This window comes from Hyperolius riggenbachi, chromosome 1 (genome assembly GCF_040937935.1).
Source record: "Hyperolius riggenbachi isolate aHypRig1 chromosome 1, aHypRig1.pri, whole genome shotgun sequence".
In the NCBI taxonomy this organism is placed as follows: Eukaryota; Metazoa; Chordata; class Amphibia; order Anura; family Hyperoliidae; genus Hyperolius; species Hyperolius riggenbachi.
In genome coordinates this window covers 600,602,823-600,622,315 of record NC_090646.1, presented here as the reverse complement: position 1 = coordinate 600,622,315, position 19,493 = coordinate 600,602,823, and the positions used below count along the sequence as shown (strand labels likewise).

At 46.4% G+C, this 19,493-nt stretch overlaps 2 protein-coding genes across 3 annotated transcripts in view; one reads left to right on the top strand and one right to left on the bottom strand.

The window, feature by feature from the left end:
• PARP8 (poly(ADP-ribose) polymerase family member 8) overlaps positions 1 to 19,493 on the top strand; it is a 438,516-nt gene that overhangs the window by 187,673 nt on the left and 231,350 nt on the right. The window lies entirely within an intron of this gene.
• On the bottom strand, positions 6,504 to 13,306 carry LOC137528213 (speedy protein 1-B-like). The gene is made up of 5 exons (XM_068249486.1): positions 12,973 to 13,306; positions 9,075 to 9,140; positions 8,483 to 8,758; positions 8,202 to 8,373; positions 6,504 to 7,125 (listed from the first exon to the last, which is right to left on the bottom strand). Exons 1-5 carry the CDS (start codon positions 12,981 to 12,983, stop codon positions 6,907 to 6,909), a joined length of 744 nt encoding a protein of 247 aa, XP_068105587.1. The 5' UTR covers positions 12,984 to 13,306; the 3' UTR covers positions 6,504 to 6,906.

Genomic DNA, 19,493 nt, shown 5'->3' with positions numbered 1-19,493 from the left:
GTAAATATAACTTTTTCTTACACAAAAAGCTGCAGAATTTAGCAAATTAGTCTGGAGGTCCTCTTTAAGGATGGTTTCTTGAGTCACGGCATGAAGATTGCTTTATTTAGACAGTTAGGAAACTTCTCTGCTTGCAAGGAACAATGATCTATTTTGTGAAATGTTGGTCTACACAGGTTGGGGCACTTTAACATGAACAGTCTTTGGCCTGGGTCCAGGTTGGGGGTGAAGGCTAAGAATATTGTACCGTATTTTTCAGACTATAAATCACACCTACGTTTAGAGGACAAAAATCAAGGGAAAAAAATATACTAAATCTGCTGCGTCTATGTATCAGGGGCATCTTGTAGACCTTTTGTAGACCTTTTCCCTGCCAAGCTGTCTCCAAGCTACTCGATCTAAGCTGCACTGGCCGGGAGATGGAGGAAGCACGTGCTACCAGTTTGCGAGTACCCTGCACCAGTACTCGGAGGGTGCCATACTTCCTGGTTACTGATGTCCTCTTACTACGTGACCCCAGTGGCCAATGTGTGCCGTCAGGTTATTCAGAGGGCATCACTGCAGGGTATGGCAGAGTAAACTGATACCATGTACTTCCCCGATCTCCCGGCCAGTCTCTCACTGCTGACAGCAGCATCTGGCAGCATAATGGCCAACGTCTAGAAAGTGCTTGGAGAAGGGGTGGTGAGTGGAGCCCTGTGCTGAGACGGCCTCAGCCCTCCAAGTACTGGTTCCCACTATGGCAGCACAATCTGATGCCCCGTGTTTCCCCAATCCCTCAGCATTGCGGACAGCGGCGGATGTCCTGCAGTGTTTGCAGAATGGCACCATGCCTGGCTACCTATGCCTGACAAACACTAGAGGCCTGGTGGCATGCACTTTATGTGACCACGTACAGGCAAGGACTCTTGTGTTTGTCACACGACACAGGGAAGAGCGCTGGCAGCTATGGAGAGAAGACAAACGCTGGCAGTCAGGTGAGCGTAAGCTCCGCTGCCAACACTGCACGTCGATCATCCAGATATTGAAGGCTGATACCTCCGTGCTCCTAACCCACTGCTGATTGAGCGATATCTGTCTGGTGCAATCAAGCAATTCAATCAGTTTCAGATGGAAATAGATCAGACATTGTTTGCTGCATCCATTTCTAACGGATTGGATCAAAATGATAGAATCTGCTGGATGTGCACAACAAAATCAATAGCAAACCTTGCTCCATTGGTAAAAAAAGCTGTGGCGGTTTTTGCCCGGAGACTGGCGAGAAGTCCCCCCCACCCCCCTGGGTTGCCGTGGGTTTTCCCCAGCTTGGCTGCCCTGGCCTGATTCCTCACAACCCATTCACTGGCAACGGGTGAGTTATTCACCCATTCAATTATTGAAGTTACATTCAAGGAATATAAGGATACCATCACTTACATAGTGTTGTATGTAACGACATACTGGAGGTACACATAGCCTCCCTGGAGGTATGGACGAGCCTGACTCTGAATTCTGTTGTATGTGAATTTTGCATGCTCTGGAAATCTGCATGCAAAAATTTGCACAGAAACATGAATTTTAATGACTTTTTCCTCCAAATGCTAAAGAGTGGGGAGTGTCGCTGTATGCAGGAAATGGATTAGTGAGAGCAAGCAAAAATACATGGTCATACCTGGTCATCTCTGCAGGGTTCACAGACTCCTTCACACTCAATTCCATTTAATTATATTCAAATTAGCTTTATTAGTATGACTAAAATAGATACAGATATTGCCAAAGCAAAGAAAAGACTAGGGAGACATGGGGGGGTTGGGTGATACTGAGATGTAAAGGGATGGCCGTCTGTGGACATTTTCCTATTAAGAGTTCTTTTTATACTCCTCTCAGTCGGTGGCATGTACTGTGCAGCGATTTTCACTGTGGTTTCACCCTCAGTCTGCGGCATGCGATGACGCACTGTACAGCAATTGTCACTGTGGTTTCCTCCTCTCAGCCTGCGGCATGCGATGACGCACTGTACAGCGATTATCACTGGGGTTTCCTCCTCTCAGTCTGTGGCATGCTGTGATGCACTGTGTAGCGACTGTCACTGTTGTTTTCTCCTCTCAGTCTGTGGCAAGCCATGACATACTGTGTAGCGATTATCACTGTGGTTTCCTCCTCTGTCTGTGGCACGCCGTGACGTACAGTACAGCGATTGTCACTGTGGTTTCATCTTCTCCCAGTAGAATGTAGAGTTTCCTCTCACCCTCCATGGTGGTAAATTTTGGATAAGGTCCAGCAATTTCTTGAAGTGGGTTTCCCTGGATGCAGCAGGAAGTGGGCCTCATCCTCCAGTGTCCCCTGGGGTTGTATGTCTGTCTGTGTCTTCCAGACTCTATTTCCAAGTTGGGAGCTCTCAGTCTGTAGACACTCAGGGTTTGCCTCTCTTTGTGGTTTTGGAGATATTCCAGGTATAGGGCCAGTTTATAGTCTCTCTGTAGGGTCTGGTATATGGTTAGCTGCAGTGACTGTTCTATTTCACACCTCCATTTATCAGCATAGTCCGCTCTTCTCTTGGCTGTGGTGTGTGTGGTAGATCTGGGCTCTTGTTAGATGTGGATGAGGATTTGAGGTGCACTTCTTTCAGGCCACATGGTGTTTCCTGGTTGTCATTGTGCTGCATGGCTTTATAGAGGAGTGAGTCAGGGTCGCTGTTCTGTAGGTGTGCCCAGTAGGATAATACTCTCTTCTGTATCTCAGTCTCATGTTATGCTGCTTTATGAAGAGTTGGCTCTAGCAGAGATGCAGAGTTGAGTTCCGCTGTCCTGGCTGATTCTCTGGGGAAGACTGAACTTTCCATCTCCAGGGTTGAGGCGCACTCTCCAGGCAGTGGGTGTAGGCTCCGCCTCTTTCAGATGGTTACCATGGACAGCAGTGTAGAAATCCCCTCTCTCATGCGATGACCTGCAATGATAATTTGTACCCTCTCCTCTCACGAGGGGTAACCTCTGGCAACGCTGTGGGCACCAGAGGTGGATTAAAGTGGACCTGAACTCTTACACAGGACAGCAGGAAAACAGAGAGAATGCACTTTGTATGTAGTTAGAGAGTTTAGCCTGTCTAATCCCCTGTCTAATAATTAGCTAGAAGTCATGGAAAACTGAATCCTCAGGAATCCCCCCCGATGGGAAGGTTGAGCTCCTCCCACCACAACCCCGTACAGCTCAACCAACACATCAGCCCCTTAAAGCAGAACTATACTATTAAAGTAAATCTCCACTTCTTCTCTGCTAAACTTTTAAAGCATTTAATTTGGTCTTCATATTTTGATTTACTTTTATAGGCCTAGTGCACACCAGAGCGTTTCTGCTGCGGTTTGCGATCCGCCTGCGGGTGCGGATCCGCTAGGGTAATGTATTTCAATGGGCTGGTGCACATCAGAGCGGGAGGCGTTTTGCAGAAACGCATACTCCCGGGCTGCAGCAGATTTTGGATTGCAGATGCGTTTCTGCCTCAATGTTAAGTATAGGAAAAACGCAAACCGCTCTGAAAAACTGCACTTCATAGCGGTTTGTCAGGCGTTTTTTGTTACAGTAGCTGTTGAGTAACAGCTTTACTGTTACAATACAGGAAATCTACTACACCAAAACCGCTACACAAAACCGCAAAACGCTAGCTGAAACGCTACAGAAAAAGAAGAAAAAGCGTTTCAAAATCTGCTAGCATTTTGCGGATCTGCTAGCGGTTTTTGGTGTGCACCAAGCCATAGTGTAGTTGTGCTTTAAAGCAGACCACCGGTCACTAAAAGTCACCAACAGTACTGCTTAAATACCCTGTGGCACATGCTGTACAGGAGGGCCTTGGCTTTTCCAGACATGGAGCTGTGTTTTCCTATTAATCAGTCCAGCAGCAGAGCTTCAGCAGCCAGAAGAGGCCCTCCGTTGGATTGGTTAATGGCGGAGGCACACGTAACTCCATGTCAGGAAACAGTGGTGGCCGTCTTGTGTAGCGTGTCCAGGATAATGATCTGATCTTCCACAAGGTAAACACATGCAGGATGCAGGCATCAGAAGGTCCCTACATGTGCTGTGAAGGACCTCAGAATATTCCTCTATATGGACCTTACTTCCCCATCTCACCACACTTCTGTGTTCCTGTCAAGCTCCTGTTCAGTGGGGGCACCTCAGCAGCCAGCAGGAAGCCACCCAACTGGACAGGAGGACACTGGAGGGGGTGCGGTCTAATATATGTAATGAGTCAGAGGAGATCAGGGGTTCTGCAAGGACAGCATATTCAGAGGTGTTTACAGCGGATGGAGGAACCGTAGACACCTGCATCATGTCCATGCATTTATCTTGTGAAGATCATTAACCCTAAATCCTCCCCACCATCCCCTGCAAGACTATCATGATACCCTTCCCAGCATGCTAATACCCCCTTCCAGGCTGTTATTGTCCAAAATGACTTATTCTTCCTATCAGGATGACAACTCCCCCAATCCCAGCTATCAGTACTAAAATACCTGAGTAGGGTGACCCATCACAGTCATGAGGGTACCCCCCCCCCGGGATGTGTTGGTTGAGCTCCTCCCACCACAACCCTGTACAGCTCAACTAACACATCAGCCCCGTCCCATAAAGCAGAACTGTATTAATAAAGGAAATCTCCGTATGCACAATTTTAAGACATTGAATTAGTGTGACTTGACTACTTTTATAATATAGTTCTGCTTTAAAGCAGACCACCGGTCACTGAAAGTCACCAACAGTACTGCTTAAATACCCTGTGGCACATGCTGTACAGGAGGGCCTTGGCTTTTCCAGACATGGAGCTAAGTTTCCCTATTAATCAGTCCAGCAGCAGAGCTTCAGCAGCCAGAAGAGGCCCTCAGTTGGATTGGTTAATGGCGGAGGCACACGTAACTCCATGTCAGGAAACAGTGGTGGCCGTCTTGTGTAGCGTGTCCAGGATAATGATCTGATCTTCCACAAGGTAAACACATGCAGGATGCAGGCAGAAGGTCCCTACAAGGACCTCAGAATATTTCTCTATATGTGCCTCTCCCCATCTCACTACACTTCTCCATTCTTGTGTTCTTGACCCTAAATCCCCCCCTCCCCGCCATCCCTAGCTAGACTATCATTATACCCTTCCCAGCATCCTAATACCCCCCTTCCAGGCTGTACAGAACCATACTATCCCCCTCCTCCACACCCCTTCCCCAGGCACTGTAAAGCATCTACTTATTTTTTTTTTTTTTATCTACCTATCACTATCTGCTTTACACTACATTACAATCTACGTTTTTTGCTTTTTTTTATTTGTTTGTGTTTTTTTTTTTTTTTTTTTTTTTTTTTCCAGTGAACTACTTAGTACAACCAGCTGCAACCCAGAATCCATTAGATTGTAAGCTCGCTAGGACAGGGTGATCCTCCTAATGTTTACTGTTCTTGTAACAATATTTGTGCTGCTTGGAACTCTGCTGTACATTTGTTAGTTGTATCTATGTTCCCCTTGTCGTCTTATTGTGCTTTGTAAAGCGCTGCGGAATATGTTGGCGCTATATAAATAAATAATAATAATAACCCACCCAGGGACAAATACAGTTTTTGCACCCGCCCCTCCCCCTGGACAAAATGGTTGTAACCATGCATCAGAATGTGGTCATGCTGAGGGAGTCAAATGTACAAAGGCTGTTTAGGTTGGCAGATGTGCCCCTTTCCCCATTTAGATAGCCAGATGTGCCCCCGTTTAGATAGCCAGATGGGCCCCCCTTTAGATAGCTAGTTGTGCCCCGCTTTTACTGATTTTGTTAATACTTCTGCACTCCTCTGCACAGGGAGGGAGAGAAGCAGGGGGATGTCAGGCAGCCAGCGAGCCACCTCTTACGCACGTGGGGGCGGAGTGGTTATGCTGAGCGCCCTCACAGTGCTGCGCCCGGGGACATATGTCCTCTTTTGCCCAGCCATAGCTACGCCTCTGTCTAGTTTTTATTTTTTCCCCTATAACCTAATTACCAGCTGGCTGCTACAATAAAAAAAAAAAAATTGTCTTTTTTTTTTTAGTTGTTTCCCTATGACCTACTTACAACCACCCGGGGACAAATAGTTTTTGCACTCCTCCCTCTGGAAAAAATGGGTGTGACCACACATCAGAATGTGGTCATGGGGGAGTCAAATGTACAAATGCTGTTGAGATAGGCAGATGTGCTCCCTTCCCCTTGTAGATAGCCAGATGTGCCACCTTTTAGATTGCCAGATGTCCTCCCTTGCCTGCCCATAGCTTCTCCTCTGTCTACTTTTTTTTCTTCTATGACCTACTTACTACAACCAGCTACAAACCACCTGGGGACAGATACAGGTTTTATACCCCTCCCCCATTGGACAAAATGGGTGTGACCACACATCAGAATGTGGTCATGGGGGAGTCAAATATACAAATGCTGTTTAGATAGCCAGTTGTGCCTCTTTCCCCCTTTAGATAGCCAGATGTTCCCCCTTCTCCCCATTGAGATAGCCAGATGTGCCCCCTTCCCTCCATTGAGATAGCCAGATGTGCCCCACATTAAAGAGCCTGATGTACCCCCCTTTAGATAGCCAGATGTGCCCCCCTTTAGATAGCCAAATTTAGTTTTTGTTTTTTTATAACCTACTTACCACTACCCGATAGCAACTAAAATCTACTTTTTTTTTTGAGAATTTTTTTTCTTTCCTTTTGTTTTGAGAATTTTTTTTTCCTATAACGTACTTACTACTACCAGCTGGCAGCTCCAGTCTAGTTTTTGTTGTTTTTGTCCATCTCCCTAGCAGTGCAGTGAGTGTGACTTTGTGCTGGTGTAATGAATGTGCCCATGTTGTTAGTGCAGTGTGTGGGCCATACAGGAAGGTAACAGTGCTGCTGTAGATGATAGTCACAGCTCTGTGCTCTGTGGTGTAAATTACCTGTCTAGGCGTCTTCTGCAGCCTGGCCGGTGGATTCCTCAGGACCTCCCCTGCAGCACAGATGGAAATAGTGGTAGTGGCACAGTGCGCAAGGTCGGAATCCACGGCCTGGGGGGAAAACGGCCACCTCCTCCAGGTACCTCTTGGCATAACGGATTGCCCAGCCGTGGTGCTGCAGACGGTTCCTCTGCCAGAGCCAGAAGTCCGGATGTTCCTCCATCAGCTGCAATGAGACAGGGTTACTTATAGAGAGACTGCAGTGACATATAGTAGAATGCAGTCACTTATTCAGCTTTTATGGGCATTTCCCTGGTTTCAGCATCAGAAACACTTCCTATATCTATATATTGCTGTACATCAGTATGTAGCCCCGCCCTCCCACTGCTGCTTAGCCTAGACTAATTAGCTATGCGTAACACTCGCCCCCCCCCTTCCCCAAAGCATTCTGGGAGGCCAGGTATATTTTGTACTTGCTTCATAACTCACAATAACCAAACATTCCGCAGGGATGCTTCTGACAGGACTAAAGATGTTTCCACCTGTGATAAATGTATGGGCAACACTGACTAAATAATTTATAAATGAATATTGTACACTTTGTATATCTTGTAAGTAGCAGCAGGTCCTCTCATACCTATTGCTACACTTACAGTGGACCTGAACTCTTGCACAGGACAGAAGGAAAACCTAGAGAAATGCACCCTGTATGTATTTAGAGAGCTTAGCCTGTCTAATTCCCCCCATCTGTGACTAATCACCACTGTGATTTCATCTCTCTGCTGTGTCAGCTCAGGAATCTCCTACAGCAGAGCAGCTCATTTTTAAACACAGGATGCTAACCGTATGCTTGCTTTGATGACAGCAGGAAGTAGACACACTGTAGATTTATTGCAGGATTTGTACCAGCTGTAACAAAGAAATGTTTTTCTTTAAAGGAATATTATGCTGTTGCAGATCTTTTAGAGCAGAGAGGAAGTTCTGAGTTCAGGTCCACTTTAAAAGTCCATCAAACCACACGGAACTACTCTGCTTGATGCAGTGCAAACCTATGGCCCCTCCTCCTGACCTGCTGCCAATCAAGATCTTCCATCCAGTGCGACTGACCAATATGATAAATCGATCAGGTCGACATGTTGGGTTATTGATTTCTAGCAGATCCCATGAGAGTGATTGAATCTGCCAGGAATCGACATGAAAGAACGGTAAGTGAATGGCCACCTATAATCACCAGTCCCCCCCCTCCTCTAGATTACATGGTATACATATCATGTTCCATCATTTTTGGGTAACTTGCTGTACCTGGTCACAGGTCTCTTTAGACACCCGGGCCCTGAAGTGGAGCTTCAGAAGGAGCTCATTCCGGCGCTGGTGCAGCTTGGACTTCCTGGTCGGCCATGTGGATCCAAGGGCCCAGGGGTAGATCTGGACTCGGAAGTCTGGCTCTTCCTCCTCCATCTGGTTGGCAAGGAACCTGAAAGAAAACATGAAAGTGTTATCTGGGAGTCCTCAAGCACTTGTCTCAGGCCAGGAATTCTGCAACTGTTTTGTCTGAAAGGTAGAAAACTCAATGCGGTACTTACAGGGCTGGGAAGAAGTATTTCCCGTACTCCTCCGTCTTCAAGCCTGCGCGGAGGAAGTACGCAAGCACCACGGCCAAGAGGTACCTGTCGGAGATTTTATAGCACCGTTCCCAGGCCAGGAACTGAAGGATGTAATCCTCCTCCACCAAGGCGCAAAATGCGGTCCACTCCTCCGGCTTCAGGGAGATCCTGGGCTCCTCCACCGGCTGCTGCGAGCGGGCCATCCACTCCTTCCACCGCTTCTTTGGTGGCACCACAAAGGACCAGGAGGCTGATCTGTAAGAGGAAAGGAAAGGAGCATGGTAGTCGTATGTTTACACAACTTACAGACTGAGCACTCTTCCACTGTACAAATCTAGCACCTGCCAGCAGTCTATGGAAATTGTGATTGTATGCGGAGGGGAAAACTCACAGGCTGTGATCACACAGTGAATTCCTGATCTGCTGATGTGTCTACACACGTGTCCACATGCAATCAGGCTGTGATCACACAGTGAATTCCTGATCTGCTGTCCACATGCAATCAGGCTGTGATCAGGAAGTTTTCTCAACTGCACCCATTTATTCTTCAGGGCCTGCATGTTATACTTACGATGTTCCTTCTCCAGCCTCCTCTGGTGCCGGACGCTTCCTCGCCCCCTCTGGTGTCTTGGGAGGTCTGTAAGAGGAAAATATTATCACATGGGATTCTGCACAATTCACCACAGGTACATGATATCACTCCATAGCATCAGATATTACTTTACCAGTCCATATCCCCCCCCCCCCTCCCATGCCTGTAAGCAGTAGCCCTGGACCAGATCGGCAGCACTCTCCACAATCGCAGCTCTTACCACTTCTGAGTGGGTGACCCAAGGCTGCCATTGTAACACAACATTACTTGGTATTAGCAATGACTGAAAGTGTTACTATATTGAGGAAATGGGAAATTCTACATTATAATTCACAGGAAGGACAGTGGCTATCTTCGCTGTCATACGAGGGAAGGAGGGCTGCAGCCTTACCTGAGGGCCTTTTCACACTGGGGCTGTGCGCTGCAGTAAATATACCGCACCCCACGGCAGCCCAATGTTAATCTATGGGGTACTGTGCTCTCCCCAGAATTTTGTTTCAGCCGGGTGGCATGAAAGAGTAGCCGGGTGGGGCGAGATGAGAGAGTGCAGGGCCGGTGCTTCTGTGTGCAACTCTGCTTACAGAATAGGAGGTGGTGGGCCGATGACAGCCGGGTGCTCACCAAAACTAGCCGGGTGGGGCACCCAGCTACAAAAGCCTGGGGAGAACACTGGGGTAGTCCATGCTACCCATATTGCGTTACGCTGCGCCAAAGTGCCCTATCTAACGCCAGTGCACACGTACGTTACCGCGAGGCTCCTGCGGCGATCTGCGTCGGACCGGGAGTCGTGTTAGTCTATGGTAACACGCGTGTATTTTAGAAAACCTGCCGCAGTTTCACGTGCGCGCATGCGAGTGTTTATTTATTACAGCCCTCATGGTCATGGTTATGGTTTTTTCCTATTATATATCGGTCCTTATTCAATTCACTTTTCTACTTCAGTTTTCTCCTAGGAGATTTTTTATCTTCTGGGTAAAATAACTTTTCAGCCCTCTGCAATTGAAAAAGTACCATAAGGTTAGTGAGAAAGTCATATCAGCGTTATTCTGAGTGTTTTCTTGCTTGCTGGTGTCTTAAAAGGCATTTTATGAATACGGTAAGATGTGATGATATCACTGGTTTGGGTTATATTGGATATTAGCAAGGATTGCTGAAACATCAGTGAATTAGCAGTTGGCTGGTTGCAGTGCAGTGTCATGGTAACCAGGATAACCTGCTTTCATGTAACAGTCCTGTGTGTGGATGCATACATGCCATCATGGCCAAATAACTGCTAATTTCCCAATGATTCAGCAACCCTCGCTATCTTCAGATATGACCCAGAAGACAGATGCCAACTTGTATTGCCCAATGGCAGACCACTTCTACCTCCGCCATGCTAGATTGCCAGGTTTGGAAGATCAAGCATGCTTTGCCATGCAGTGGCGTACCTGCAACTCCTGGGCCCCCCCTGCAAAATTTAAAGGGGCCCTCCAATGTTTACACCCAGGTTCTTGCACTTAATCTGCAGTCATTATTTTCCCCCATGACAAGTGTAGACATGATTTCCAGCAGTGCAGCCTCCAGTCCCCCAATGCAGGGCAGGCTGTACACTGTACAATGCAGGGCAGGCAGTACACTGTATAACACTGTGCACTGTACAATGCAGGGCAGGCAGTACACTGTATAACACTGTACACTGTACAATGCGGGGCAGGCAGTACACTGTACAGTGCGGGGCAGGCAGTACACTGTATAACACTGTACAATGCAGGGAAGGCAGTACACTGTATTACACTGTACAATGCAGGGCAGGCAGTACACTGTGTAACACTGTACAATGCACTGTATAACACTGAACACTGTACAATGCAGGGCAGGCAGTACACTGTACAGTGCGGGACAGGCAGTACACTGTATAACACTGTACAGTGCGGGGCAGGCAGTACACTGTGTAACACTGTACAATGCACTGTATAACACTGAACACTGTACAATGCAGGACAGGCAGTACAGTGTACACTGTACATTGCAGGACAGGCAGTACACTGTATAACACTGTACACTGTACAATGCAGGGCAGCCAGTACACTGTATAACTGGCTTCCTCAGCACTGACCCTATTCTCCTCTCTGCAGTCACAAGTCAAACCCATTCTCCTCCTTTGTCTTACGATATTCTAATCTGCAGCAATGTTCTGTTCTACTGAGTCACGTGATGGCCAATACTATCGTTTCAAATCATCTTAAAGGAAACCGTAGTGAGAGGTATATAGAGGCTGCCATATTTATTTTCTTTTAAACTATACCAGTTGCCTGGCAGCCCTGCTGATTTGGCTGCAGTAGTGTCTGAATCACAACAGAAACAAGCATGCAGCCAATCTTGTCAGATCTGACAATAATGTCAGAAAAACCTGATCTGCTGCATGCTTGTTCAGGAACTATGGCTAAAGGTATTAGAGGCAGAAGATCAGCAGGGCTGCCAGGCAACTGGTATTGCTTAAAATAAAGTAAATATGGCACCCTCCATATACCTCTCACCACAGTTGTGGTGTACTCATAATGCTCATAAATACTCATAATGCAGCAATGTTTGACCAGAAAATACTCATAATGCAGCAACGTTTCACTAGAAAATACTCATAATGCAGCAATGTGTCACTAGAAAATACTCATAATGCAGCAATGTTTCACTAGAAAATACCCATAATGCTGCAATGTTTCACTAGAAAATACTCATAATGCAGCAATGTTTCACTAGAAAATACTCATAATGCAGCAATGTTTCACTAGAAAATACTCATAATGCAGCAATGTTTCACTAGAAAATACTCATAATGCAGCAATGTTTCACTAGAAAATACTCATAATGCAGCAATGTTTCACTAGAAAATACTCATAATGCAGCAATGTTTCACTAGAAAATACTCATAATGCAGCAATGTTTCACTAGAAAATACTTATAATGCAGCAATGTTCCACTTGAAAATAATCGTAATGTGGGCAGCGTTTCACTGGAAAATAATGTGCCCCATACAAAAAAAAAAAAAAAGCATTTACTCACCTGCAGAAGACTCCTCTCCTGGCGCGCAGATCCCTCGATGGTTTTCTGCAGCCAGCCGCTGCGAAAGTCCCGCGCTGACACAGGCAGAAGGCAGGGCTACGGGAAGATGGTGTATTGGAGACACAAATAACTTCCAGTGCAGGGCTTCTGACGCCATCTTCCCGTAGCCCTGCTCTGCCTGTTGGAAGACTCCGAAGGCTGAGGTGTGCTGCGGGCAGTGAACTGTTCACCACTAGTTCATCAGGGGGGTCCCACAATCACATACACCCCCCCCCCCCCCGCAGCGCTTCCCCCCTGCACAGCTCCCCAGGCAACCTCTTGGTCAGCTTGGTAGACCAGGCGCCTTTGGGTCTGGGGCAATGCATGGGCAGGTTTCTGTGCACTGTTCAGTGTGAGTCTGCCACCCCTGGAACACCAACCACCTCTAGGCCCGAGCCTACAAGGGCAAATCTCCCCCTAATTACTTACACAAAACACCCAAGAGATTGACACCTGGGAAGCAAAGAGGGGAAGGAATATTGTTTGGAAATATTTAGGGCCTATAAGGTACACTGGGCTATAGGCAGACATGCTACCTATTCCTATATCATTCCTCCCTATACAGTAATAATAAGAACTTCCATCAGAAATGGATTAAAATGTAATAGAGCCCTAGGCAAGGTAGTTGATACCCCCCCCCCCCACACACACACACACCTTTTGGTAATCTAAAATAAACATAGGCCAGAAAAGGAGTCAGGTAGGTCCCTGGACACCCACTAGGCCCCAGACACCAACCTAGGTTTCCTGCTGGATGATCCTGCTCTGCCTCCCATACATGAAAATCTCCACTTACCTTATGGCCATCACTGTGGTGTGTTCTTGCAATAGAAGAAGAAATATATTAGATCGGACTCTGGTGGTAATATGTGTAACCCTATAGACCTAAATAGTGATCTGAGTGTGTGTGTGTGTGTGTGTATAGGAATCTATGTGCAGGTGTGGTAATGTGTGTGTGAGAGCGCAAGTGCGCCTGCAAAAAGAGTGTTTTGTGTCTGCAGGTGTGTGTTAGTGCGTTAGTAAGCGAGTGAGTATGTGTGTGTGCGTTAGTAAGCGAGTGTTATTTAGAAAAACTGTGGAATTAAGAGAAAATTTAGACGATGCGATTCCTGTCTGCTGCCTCTCTAGACTCCAACTGTCACAGTGTCACCTGCCAGGCGGTCATGTGCAGGTGTCTCATGCCAGTGCTGGCACTAAGTGTCCTCATGCCAGTGCTGGCACTGTGTCCTCATGCCACTGCCCAGCTAATACCTGTACAAGGCCTCTTTAATATTGCCTGCATTTTTGGTGCGATTTGCAATGTGTTTCTGATTGCATATGAATTGCAGAACATAAGAGCATTGCAGAAGGAAGGAAAATTGGGTATAATAGTTTATATTAGTACGTTTAGAATTGCAATGTGATTTTTTAAAATTGCAGTTGCATGGTGTGCTGCCTTTTACGTGCGATTCCTGCTGTCCAAATGAAATTCACAAAATGCAATTGCTGAAAAATCGTATTGCAAAAGCGCGAATGGAATTGCATTGAGTTTGGGTTTTACGTAAAACATAAGAGCATTGCAGAAATGAGGAAAACTGGGAAGATGTAAAATATGTAGTTTATTTTAAGCATGGATGAGTGTGATCTTTGTAGTTATATCCACATTTTTAGCGGCACTATCAGCATAAGAACAGATTATTTAGATGGGAGAAATGACTGTTAGCTGAAACCGGTGGTGATAACTGTTTCTAATAACAGACACAAAACTGAGTATAAACACGGTCAATCGTATGGCATCCATACACGATACAATAAAAACGTTAGATTTTCCCGTTTATTCATTCTAAATGATCGAATCGAATGAAAGTTGAAAATATATATTTTTTTTTTATTAAGAAATTTTAACGATTATCCAGTTTTTTCGAAAAAAAAATCTGTTTGGACATGCCGGAAAAATGTTTATATTTGATCTAACGAAATAATCGAACTAAATTATCTAATCGAAAAAAAAAATGAAAAATTGTACCATGTACCTTGTACCTTTAAGGTGGCCATTATTGGTACAATTTTTACTAAATACGATCTTTCGATGTGATTTGAACGATCATAACTAATCGGAAGGCAATTATCGATTGTTCACATTTACTGAACATTTCTTTCTTCAAATTCGATCATAAAATCCACCTTTTGGATCGATTTTATCCTATTTAGCAATCGACCAAAGAATTGTTTCTTATCGATTGCCTTCATAAATAACACATTTTCTATACAATTCGATCATTCAAATCGCTTCGAAAGATTGCATTTGGTGAAAAAATTGTACCATTAATGGGCACCTTTAGCGGAAACTGGCAGTGGTGACCATTTGTAAAAACTGACACAAAACTGATTATAAGTGCCCTTTTCCGCGAGCCGCGATCTCCTTGAACAAGCCGGTGCTTTGCAGATCGCTAGTGCACCGTGGTTTACATGTAAATCGCGGTGCTCTTTTTCCCTGTCGCATGGTTTTAGATTTTTTTTTGCTAATCACGATCGTAGTGCTGCGCAATTATTGTTGTGATCGCGTTTTGCTCCCGACGGTTCACGTCGCAATCACGTCAAGTGGAAAAAGAAGCTCTTGCAAGAGCAAACGCATCTGTGATTGCTCTTGCAAGTGGAAAAGGAGCCTAAATATGGATTGCAAGCATTTTCTTTGTGAGTATAAACATGGTCAGTCTCAGGGTGCTTTCACACTGGGGCACTGCGGTATTTTTACTGCACCCCACAGCTGGTCTATGAAAGTCTATGGGGACTTTCATATTGATGGGATACGGCACGATGCGACAGAAGCGTCATTTTCGGCGTCTCCCCGACGCAAGGACAGATCTACATAACCGCATGGTTCTTCCTCAAGGTGATTGGCTGCATGCCGTGGCCACACTGAGGAGGACCTGTGTCGGCGCAGAGAGGTAATGTATATAGCTCCACTCAGGGGAGGACTGGGACCTTTTGGCCAAAACCTAGAGGCCCTTTTACGACAGTCCAAGCCCAAATGTGTATATATATCTTCTGCGCAAATCTGGACTTCCCTGAGTCTTCCTCCATCCCCCCATAGCATTTAAGGTCCCTCTGTGTTCTCTGGGTCCCCTTTCATGGTAATGGTTATCGATAGGTGCGATGGCAGAGAGGTTAGCATTAGATGCAGCGAAAGAGAGGTTAGCGTTAGGTGCGGCGACAGAGAGGTTAGCGTTAGGTGTAGTGGCAGAGAGGTTAGTGTGAGGTGCAGCGGCAGTGAGGTTAGCGTTAGGTGCAGCAGCAGTGAGGTTAGCGATATGTGCGGTGGTAGAGAGGTTAGGGTTAGGTGTAGTGGCAGTGAGGTTAGCGATAGGTGCTGTGGTAGAGAGGTTAGCGATAGGTGCAGTAGCAGAGAGGTTAGTGTGAGGTGCAGCATCAGTGAGGTTAGTGTTAGATGCAGTGGTAGTGAGGTTAGTGTTAGGTGCAGCGGTAGTGAAGTTAGTGTTAGGTGCAGTGGCAGTGAGGTTAGTGTTAGGTGCAGTGGCAGTGAGGTTAGTGTTAGGTGCAGCAGCAGTGAGGTTAGCGTTAGGTGCAGCGGCAGTGAGGTTAGTGTTAGGTGCAGCAGCTGTGAGGTTAGTATTAGGTGCTGCAGCAGTGAGGTTAGTGTTAGGTGCAGTGGCAGTGAGGTTAGTGTTAGGTGCAGCAGCAGTGAGGTTAGCGTTAGGTGCAGCGGCAGTGAGGTTAGTGTTAGGTGCGGTGGCATAGAGGTTAGCGTTAGGTGCAGTGGCAGTGAGGTTAGTGTTATGTGCAGCAGCTGTGAGGTTAGTATTAGGTGCTGCAGCAGTGAGGTTAGTGTTAGGTGCAGTGGCAGTGAGGTTAGTGTTAGGTGCAGCGGCAGTGAGGTTAGCGTTAGGTGCAGCGGCAGTGAGGTTAGTGTTAGGTGCGGTGGCATAGAGGTTAGCGTTAGGTGCAGTGGCAGTGAGGTTAGTGTTAGGTGCAGCAGCTGTGAGGTTAGTATTAGGTGCTGCAGCAGTGAGGTTAGCGTTAGGTGCAGCGGCAGTGAGGTTAGTGTTAGGTGCGGTGGCATAGAGGTTAGCGTTAGGTGCAGCAGCAGTGAGGTTAGCGTTAGGTGCAGCGGCAGTGAGGTTAGCGTTAGGTGCGGTGGCATAGAGGTTAGGATTAGGTGCAGTGGCAGTGAGGTTGGCGTTATGTGTAGAGGCTGAAGGGGGCTGGAGTAAGCCCCAGGTATGTATATTTTTTCTTAATTTTCATCTCGGGTACACTTTACAGAGGAAACGTAGTGAATAACATAATGAATAAAATTACTTATTTTTTACAATATTCATTTATAGATTATTTAATCAGTGTTTGACCATTGTAAAATCTTTCCTCTCCCTGATTTACATTGTAAAATGTATCACTAGTGGTGACAGCAGACTCTGCGTACCATGGTCATATCGTATTGTGGGAGGGCTTTCACCACAATATCAGCCATACAGACCCCCCTGATGATCTTTTTGAGAAAAGGTAAAGATTTCTCGTGGGAAAGGGGGTATCATCAGCTACTGATGAAATTCAATTCTTTATTAAAGTTCCTCTTTAATATCCCTTCTCTTAAAGTGAATCTGAAGCGAAAATAAAAAACAGATACTCACCTAAGGAGAGGTAAGGCTTTGGAAGGCTTCCCGGTCTCCTCTCGATCCCCGCGTTCTCATGCAGGCTCCCCTATTAGCAGCCTATGACTGATCGGTGAAAGTAGACTGCTGCTCTCTTCCGCATGGATTCGCAAGCACTCGTGCTCCTAAAGCATTAGCACTGGAGCTATCAGGGCACTGCAGTCAGTAAAAGTTGACAGTCAACAAAAACAAAACATTTGAAAATTGCTTTTTTCACACAGTGCATAGACTTGTCTCAGATCAGTACATAGCTGCGGTTTGCCATGTGTTGCCCTCGTTTCCGTGTGTGCGCTTCTGTCCGCTTCTCAGCAACAGGGAAAAATTATGTGATCATAAATGCCAGACTAGACAGGTGACTTTTTAGTTTTGATTTAAATGCTTCAAGGGATGGAGAAGTCTTGATTGGGTGTGGCAAGGCATTCCAATGGGTAAGGGCAACATGACAGAAGGCTTTGGCTCCAAAAGTTTTGAGTTGGACTCTGGGGGTGACCAGGTAATGAGATCCTGTTGATCTGAGGTTATGAGAGGTTATGAGATGTGTGATACAGTTGCAACAAATCCTTACAGGACCACTATCGCTAAAATTATAAAATTTAAAATGCATGTGAACACATATGAATAACAAGTCCATTTCTTCCAGAGCAAAATGAGCCAGAAATTACTTTTCTCCTATGTTGCTGTCACTTACAGTATGTATTCGAATTCTGACAGAACTGACAGGTTTTGGACTAGTCCATCTCTTCATGGGGGATTCTCAGCATGGCCTTTATACTATATAAAGACACTAACTAAAAAGGATTTATACAAAGATGCTGGCCAGGCTCCATGCTTGCTGCATACTTTTTGGCACTTGAACAAAGTAACTGCCATTCAGTAAGTACTTTTGAAAAATAAAAAAAGTAGAACCTGAGAACCCCCACAAGATGATGGGCTACTCCAAAACTTGTTGATTCTGTCGGATTTTTACTACCTAGTGAGAGTGACAGCAACATAGGAGAAAAGTCATTTATGGCTCATTTTACTCTGGGAGAAACAGAATTCCTATTTGTATGTGTTTACATGTATTTTAATTGTTACAATTTTCGCGATAGTGTTCCTTTAACCACTTGAGGACCCACCTTTTACCCCCCCCTTAAGGACCAGCCCTGTTTTAGGTGATCTGTGCTGGGTGGGCTCTGCAGCCCCCAGCACAGATCAAAGGGCACTCAGAGCGATCAGATCGCCCCCCTTTTTTCCCCACTAGGGGGATGATGTGCAGGGGGGTCTGATCGCTCCTCCTGGCTGGCATTTTGCGGGGGGGGCACCTCAAAGCCCCCCTCCGCGGCGAAATCCTCCCCCTCCCTCTCCTACCTGCCACCCCCGGGAGATCTGGGCTGCACAGGACGCTATCCGTCCTGTGCAGCCAGTGACAGGACGTCCCCTGTCACATGGCGGCGATCCCCGGCCGCTGATTGGCCGGGGATCGCCGATCTGCCTTACGGCGCTGCTGCGCCGTACAAATGTAAACAAAGCGGATTATTTCCGCTTGTGTTTACATTTAGCCTGCGAGCCGCCATCGGCGGCCCGCAGGCTATTCACGGAGCCCCCCGCCGTGAATTGACAGGAAGCAGCCGCTCCTGATTAATTAGGCTGCAGCTGGCGACGCAATACTGCGTCGCTGGTCCTGCAGCAGCCACTTTGCCGACGCACGGTATAAGCGTGCGGTCGGCAAGTGGTTAAGGCAGAGTTCCCCAACCCTGTCCTCAAGGCCCACCAACAGTACGTTTTGCAGAAAACCACAAACATGCACAGGTGAGGTAATTAGTGTCTCAGCAAAGCTGATTACCTACCTCTGTGGATTGCCACAAGACATGCACTGTTGGTGGGCCTTGAGGACAGGCTTGGGGAACACTGCTTGAGGGCTGGAACCCACAAGAGCGCTTTTCAGAGCAGTTAGGGAGCGCTTGAAAACACTAGCGATTTCCCAAAACGCTCAGCTAATGTTAACGGATGTGCCAACTTCCACTGGAGCGTTTGCGATTCCCAAAATCGCAAGCGCAGGACATGCATTTTGTTAACGCTTCAATGTAAAGTATATAATCACTGGCGTAATCACTCATCAAAACTTGCACGGAGCGATTTTGGTAGCGTTTTAAAGTTACTGTACACTGTAACAAAATTAAAAATAAATGAAAGGACCAATCAGACTTTAAAGCGCTAATCGCTACACAACCGCTGGCAAATTGTTTACACTTTGTAAAATCGCTCCCTAAAACGCTCATGAAATCGCTTACAAACTGCTCATACAAAACGCTTGCGATTAGCGATAGCGTTTTGTAGTGGGTTCCAGGCCTATAGGTATCCGGGGACTAAGTTGTATAGAGATTTGAATGTTGGTAGGCCAATTTTGAAGCGGATTCTCCATTTTATGGGAAGACAGTGGAGTGAGAAAAGGGTCTGTGTTATGTGGCAATGGCAGGGTTGGTTTATTGACAGCCTTACAGAAGCATTCTGTACTACCATAGCTGCAGGCAGTGCAGGTCTTTACTTGGAAGGCCTGAATAGAGGGTATTGCAGTAGTGCAGCTGTGATGTGATGGAGGCATGAACCAGGGTTGAAGATCTCATGTTAATTTTTACCTCGGATGTCCTTTAAGCAACTTCTTATCCTCTCCTGAATCTCAGCTAAG